General features: G+C 47.9%; 1 protein-coding gene across 1 annotated transcript in view; it reads right to left on the minus strand.

Annotated features, from left to right (window-relative positions):
* The window catches only part of LOC108800979, a 52,141-nt gene that overhangs the window by 12,857 nt on the left and 31,864 nt on the right, over positions 1–7,420 (minus strand). Inside the window, exons 15-17 of the mRNA XM_018572960.1 lie at positions 6,464–6,605; positions 5,852–5,985; positions 5,060–5,683 (exon numbers count right to left, since the gene is read on the minus strand). Of these exons, the coding sequence (XP_018428462.1) occupies positions 5,060–5,683; positions 5,852–5,985; positions 6,464–6,605 (900 nt within the window). The remainder of the gene's footprint in view (positions 1–5,059; positions 5,684–5,851; positions 5,986–6,463; positions 6,606–7,420) is intronic.

A 7,420-nucleotide genomic window follows, 5' to 3' on the forward strand; every position in this document is an offset into this window, starting at 1 on the left:
GGGGCGGACTTTAGCGGGGGGAGTAGATGTGCAATTGTCCCCTATACTCCCATCCCCCGCACCTCAAGTCCTATAATCCATTAGAATAGACTGAGGAGGTGAAAAGGACAAATCTCCAAAATGAAGAAAATGTTTCGGCCCCGTATGTGAGTAAATGTTCTGATCCTGAAGGGGTTAATATACATTCCCACTCTATATAAAAGACGTTGCGGTGACTATGGAGGACGGACATGACGGGGGGAGGGGGGTTACTGGGTGTAAATATAAAATAATATCTTATTACCTCCTCTGCTGCCAGTTCCAGCAATGTCTCCTCTCTACTTCCTCCTACATGGAACTTCCTGTCTGTACCTGACATCACTTCCTGTTTTCCATAGAGACTTCCTGCTTTGGTCATCTTGTGGAGCTCAGAGGAACTGCAGCCCCGAGAAACCTCTGGTAGTGTGAACACTGAGGTGTTGGCTTGGCCTCCTAATTCTCCAGATCTCAGTCCAATGGATCATCTGTGGGATGTGCTGGAACAACAAGTCCGATCCATGGAGGCCGATCACCTCACAACTTACAGGACTTCAAGGATCTGCTACTGACGGCTCGGTGCAGGATACCACAGCACACCTTCAGAGGTCTAGTGGAGCCCATTACTAGACGGGTCAGGAGAAGGAGAACCTACTCAATATTAGGGGGGGTCATCCAGATCCCACAGCACACCTTCAGAGGTCTAGTGGAGCCCATTACTAGACGGGTCAGGAGAAGGAGAACCTACTCAATATTAGGGGGGGTCATCCAGATCCCACAGCACACCTTCAGAGGTCTAGTGGAGCCCATTACTAGACGGGTCAGGAGAAGGAGAACCTACTCAATATTAGGGGGGGTCATCCAGATCCCACAGCACACCTTCAGAGGTCTAGTGGAGCCCATTACTAGACGGGTCAGGAGAAGGAGAACCTACTCAATATTAGGGGGGGTCATCCAGATCCCACAGCACACCTTCAGAGGTCTAGTGGAGCCCATTACTAGACGGGTCAGGAGAAGGAGAACCTACTCAATATTAGGGGGGGTCATCCAGATCCCACAGCACACCTTCAGAGGTCTAGTGGAGCCCATTACTAGACGGGTCAGGAGAAGGAGAACCTACTCAATATTAGGGGGGGTCATCCAGATCCCACAGCACACCTTCAGAGGTCTAGTGGAGCCCATTACTAGACGGGTCAGGAGAAGGAGAACCTACTCAATATTAGGGGGGGTCATCCAGATCCCACAGCACACCTTCAGAGGTCTAGTGGAGCCCATTACTAGACGGGTCAGGAGAAGGAGAACCTACTCAATATTAGGGGGGGTCATCCAGATCCCACAGCACACCTTCAGAGGTCTAGTGGAGCCCATTACTAGACGGGTCAGGAGAAGGAGAACCTACTCAATATTAGGGGGGGTCATCCAGATCCCACAGCACACCTTCAGAGGTCTAGTGGAGCCCATTACTAGACGGGTCAGGAGAAGGAGAACCTACTCAATATTAGGGGGGGTCATCCAGATCCCACAGCACACCTTCAGAGGTCTAGTGGAGCCCATTACTAGACGGGTCAGGAGAAGGAGAACCTACTCAATATTAGGGGGGGTCATCCAGATCCCACAGCACACCTTCAGAGGTCTAGTGGAGTCCATGCTTTGATGGGTCAGGGCTGTATTGGTCTCAAAAGGGGGACATTCAGTTGACATTTGATTACTTTCAGAGGTTGGAAAAAGATCTTTCAGGGGATTAAACCCTCTGAGATATTACATCCCTGAGCTCTGGTAGTCTTCCGGCCTGGATGGCTTGCCTTTGGAAGTGTAGAAGCAATAAGTACCCTCTCTTGACTATAACGAGGCTTTTGATGCCGGTGCTCCGCCATGGTCAATGTATGATACCACTATTACACTCCGGCTGAAACCCGATGAGGTTCTAGTCAACTGTGCCTCTCACTGGCCTCGTTCTCCTTTAAATTCTTATTGCAAAACCCTGACAAAAATTGGGGCTACCAGGTTGAACTCAGTCATAATGTCTCTAGCCCACGATGACCAAACAGGTTTTTTTGCCCGGCAAGTCCACCGTGATTAACATTCGGAGAACCCAAATCATAGCTCAACTTACCGATTTTCTTCCAGAAGTGCTCCTTGGCCTCCTTAGATACGGCAAACGTCTTCTGCTCTGTGGAACAGCCAATTCTACTGGCATGCCCAACTCACGTTGGCATTGGTCCATACTTTTTGGTCCACCCTGAATCTAATATGCTAGCTAATGGAATACTCTCCCCATCCTTACCCCTATTTTACGGGACACCCCTTGTCTCCACTATTATCCACCATGGTGACTGAAGCCCTTGTTTGTAAAATCAGGCAAATGGAGGACTACCATGGCATACCGGAGAACTGAACTCATAGGAGACTCTATGCAGAAGATTTAATTCTTATCTATGTGATATGGGCTCCTCGTTAACATCTACTCTTCATATAAGGAACGTGGCAAATGCCGAGGTCCGAAAATTAATTGGCAAAACTCAGTTCTTCTGGGGTTATCTCCAAGACCTTCCACCACTGTTCCATCCTGCACCCCCTAAAAGTGTTTCTTCAGAAAAACTATCTGGGAATTGCCATCACTAAAGACCTTCTATGGCCTTTGAGGAGAACATTGCTCCTCTGAAAAACCAGATTACAAATAAATTACAACATGGCCTAAGTTGCCCCTATCAGGTGGATGATTCTTCTTCATCAAGGTCTTCTTATACGTGCCCATATGCCGGTCATAGTCCTAAACACTTTATTTTGCTAGTAGACCACTCTATAGATGTAGACTACAGGACAGACCACTCTACAGTGGAAGGCTACTCTACAGTGGTAGGCCACTCTAAAGAGGTAGACCACTTTACAGAGGTAGACCACAGAGCAGAGCACTCGACTGTTGTAGACCACTCTACAGTGGAAGACCACTCTACAGTGGAAGACCACTCTACAGAGGAAGACCACTCTACAGAGGAAGACCACTCTACAGTGGAAGACCACTCTACAGAGGAAGACCACTCTACAGAGGAAGACCACTCTACAGAGGTAGACCACTCTACAGAGGTAGACCACTCTACAGAGGAAGACCACTCTACAGTGGAAGACTACTCTACAGAAGAAGACCACTCTACAGAGGTAGACCACTCTAAAGAAGAAGACCACTCTACAGAGGTAGACCACTCTACAGTGGAAGACCACTCTACAGAGGAAGACCACTCTACAGAGGAAGACCACTCTACAGAGGTAGACCACTCTACTGATGCTCCCAATCTCTTTCTTTGGAAGCTAACAATGCAGATCCTCAAGTTGGCTCTGGAACAGGACCAAACAACTGGGATTGCCTGTTGCTTTGACACTGTGGAATAATCCAGTTCTTGAACATCTGGACACCATATCTGATCCTCCACATTGGAAATCCCATTGGACTCCAACATCTATAATGGTGGCCTATTATATAGCAGCAGAAACATGACCAACCTTGCTCCTTTATTAGTAGATCTTTACAACTTCGTCTCGGACTGGAGTCACAATTTGAAAACTTGAATTCCTTTTATAGCTCTAACTACCCTCTGAGAGGTATCAGATCACCAGGACCTAAAGGACCAGGCTCCAATTTCCAATCCAAATTGCTACTTACAAAATTGGGAAATATTCCCTGTATGGCAGAGGCTAAGTGGCAAGTCCTTGAGCCATGCTCAACAGAGTGGTGATATGTGGTCTTCCCATACCAAACCCAAATGTATATCACTCATCAAAAGTCTCCAATTTCCACTCCAAATTAAGACTTACAAAATTGGGCAATTTTCTCCCGTATGGCAGAGGCTAAATGGCAAGTCCTTCTACCCTCCTTGACATAGGAGTGATATGTGGTCTTCCCATACACAACCCAATGTATATCACTCAAACATCTCCGGTTCCCACTACAAATTATGACTTACAAAATTGGGCAATTTTCACCGTATGGCAGAGGCTAAGTGGCAAGTCCTTCTACCCTCCTTGACATAGGAGTGATATGTGGTCTTCCCATACACAACCCAATGTATATCACTCAAACATCTCCGGTTCCCACTACAAATTATGACTTACAAAATTGGGCAATTTTCACCGTATGGCAGAGGCTAAGTGGCAAGTCCTTCTACCCTCCTTGACATAGGAGTGATATGTGGTCTTCCCATACACAACCCAATGTATATCACTCAAACATCTCCGGTTCCCACTACAAATTATGACTTACAAAATTGGGCAATTTTCACCGTATGGCAGAGGCTAAGTGGCAAGTCCTTCTACCCTCCTTGACATAGGAGTGATATGTGGTCTTCCCATACACAACCCAATGTATATCACTCAAACATCTCCGGTTCCCACTACAAATTATGACTTACAAAATTGGGCAATTTTCACCGTATGGCAGAGGCTAAGTGGCAAGTCCTTCTACCCTCCTTGACATAGGAGTGATATGTGGTCTTCCCATACACAACCCAATGTATATCACTCAAACATCTCCGGTTCCCACTACAAATTATGACTTACAAAATTGGGCAATTTTCACCGTATGGCAGAGGCTAAGTGGCAAGTCCTTGTGCCTTCCTTTACAGAGGAGTGATATGAGGTCTTCACATCTACATGTGTTGCTGGTACATAACCCCAATGTATATCACCTAAGAAACATCTCCATAAAGTGGGACAACCGGTCAACCCTAAATGTCTCTGCTGGGCCCAACCATGAGCTAAATTTCTACGTCTTGTTTAGGGTTGCCGTCATTGAGGAAAACACTGAGACACAAGTACAGGAGAATAAAACATTTACTAATACAAATCTGAAGGCACACTTTTATCATCTTTACCTCATTCAGGCAGCAGGGGGCTCTCCAAGCACATGCAGCTTCCTGGGCAGGCTCATGGCATGGCTGCTGCACTGAACAGTTAAGGGTGCTGTGTAGTCTGATCTCCCCTTCTCTTCATCCACAAGCAATATCTAGCTTCTCTCTGTCTGTGACACTATGTCTCAAGGGTTGTGCGGGACCTCCGATGTCTGGAAACATGATATTTCCTTGTGAAACATTTCCCGCACTCGGGGCAGGAATACGGCTTCTCCCCCGTGTGCATTCTCTGATGTCTGGAAAGATGGGAAGGCGTCGAAAACCCTTTTCCGCACTCAGAGCAGGAATGCGGCATGTCACCTGTGTGAATTTTCTGATGTCTGAAAAGCTGGCACTTCTCCAAAAAACCTTTCCCACACTCAGAGCAAGAATGCGTTTTTTCGTCCAAGTGAGTTTTTTGATGAGTGTGGAGGTAAGATTTCTCTTTAAAACATTTCCCGCAGTCAGAACAGGAATACGGTTTCTGCCCTGTGTGAGATCTTTGATGTCTGACAAGTTGTGATTTTTGGCAGAAACCTTTCCCGCACTCAAGGCAGCAATACGGCTTCTCCCCCGTGTGACATCTAAGATGAGCAACGAGCTCATATTTTGATGGGAAACTTTTCCCGCACTCCGAACAGGAATACGGCTTCTCTCCGGTGTGAGTTCTTTGATGTCTGACGAGTTGTGATGTTTGCGAATAAGATTTCCCGCACTCAGAGCAGGAGTAAGGCTTCTCCCCCGTGTGAGATCTCAGATGTCTGACAAGTTGCGACTTCGTACCAAAACTTTTCCCGCACTCGGAACAGGAATGAAGCGTCTCACCCTCGTGAGATCTCTGATGTCTGTCCAGTGCTGCTTTATTAATATAACCTTTCCCACACTGGAGGCATGAAAGTAGTTTCTCTCCGTCGTGCGCTCTCTGATGTACATAAAGGTTGGACTTCTGTGAAAACCGTTTCCCACACTCAGGGCACGAATATGGCTTCTCACCTGTGTGAGATCTCTGATGTGTGACTAGTTCAGATTTATAAAGGAAACCTTTCCCACACTCAGAGCATGAATGAAGCCCCTCACCCGTGTGAGTTCTCTGATGCGCAGAGAGAGTTAATCCGGACCTGAAACACTTCCCGCACTCAGAACAGGAAAATGTCTTCTTCTGAATTCCGGCACCATCCCCCACAGGACGAGGTCGCTCAGAGTCAGAGGGATTCCATGGTCTCTCCACACTGTGACGTCCACCATCCATAGCTGAGCTCATTGTCTCTTCTCCCGCACAATCTGCTGTGATGTCCTCATCTTCCATCTTACAACCTGGAGATAAAGTGAGAAGATCTTTTTGAGGGTTTCTCCATGGCGTGTCCAACATACAACGAGAGACTACAGGCCTAGGCTTTTGGTCATAAGCAATAGAGGTGAGGTCCAGGGAACCGGGTTAGGCCAGTAGGGCCACCAAGCAAAACCTCAGCTGCAGCAGGAAGTCCCCTTTAGCAGCAGTATTACTACCACTGCCAAATGTGAGGTCCGTTGGTTCCTTGAAGGTCAGCACCCCTCGATGTCCTACTAACCAGCGACGCATCATCGGCCCCATTCATCTGCCAGTCCAACGTTGGCCAGCATCCTTGACTGAATATGGCCAAGACTGAGGAACTTCCCGGCTGCCAGATGAAAGGAGACGTGCCATTGGTTGATAGGATGCCGGCATCTGTCCTAACAGTCAATGATGTAGCAGGGCGGAGTCTAATGGGGAAGCTGAGGGACTAGTTCCTCATCAGGTCCACCTGCTTTGTGATTGACAGCAGGAGGCGGGTTCCATAGGATTTCTTTGGTGGAAGGTCTCCCGTTAATACCCATATCAGAGCCTAATCAAGGATAAGGGTCTGGTATCAGAGGGGGGCCCCATGTTGTGAAGCATCCCCGGGGGCCCCATTCAGCTGCCAGTCGGGAGATTCCCCAGCCGGCAGCTGAATGAAAAACAAATATTGGCGGACACCCTTGACTGAATATGGCCAAGACTGAGGCATTCCAAGGCTGGCAGCTGGATGGTTGGTTGCTAGGATGCCGGAGGACAACAAGACTGTTAATAAAGCTTTATTTGAAGGCTCAGTTATGGGTCTGCTGCAAGAAGAAGAGGAACCCACCTAAGAAAGGACCAGAATGGAACACAACCTAACCCTCGATGTCCTACTAACCAGCGACGCATCACCGGCCCCAGTCAAACGTTGGCCAACATCCTTGACTGAATATGGCCAAGACTGAGGAGCTTCCTGGCTGCCAGATGAAAGGAGACGTGCCATTGGTTGATAGGATACCGGCATCTGTCCTAACAACCAATGACGTAGTAGGGCGGAGTCTGATGGGGAAGCTGAGGGACTAGTTCCTCATTAGGTCCGCCTGCCTTGTGATTGACAGCTGGAGGCAGGTCCCATAGGAGTTCTTTGGTGGAAGGTCTCCCGTTAATATCCATTTTGGACCCTAATCATGGATAAGGTTCTGGTATCAGAGGGGGGCCCCATGTTGTGAAG

This window comes from Nanorana parkeri, unplaced genomic scaffold (assembly GCF_000935625.1).
Source record: "Nanorana parkeri isolate BGI_ZX_2015 unplaced genomic scaffold, ASM93562v1 scaffold2187, whole genome shotgun sequence".
Taxonomy (NCBI): domain Eukaryota; kingdom Metazoa; phylum Chordata; class Amphibia; order Anura; family Dicroglossidae; genus Nanorana; species Nanorana parkeri.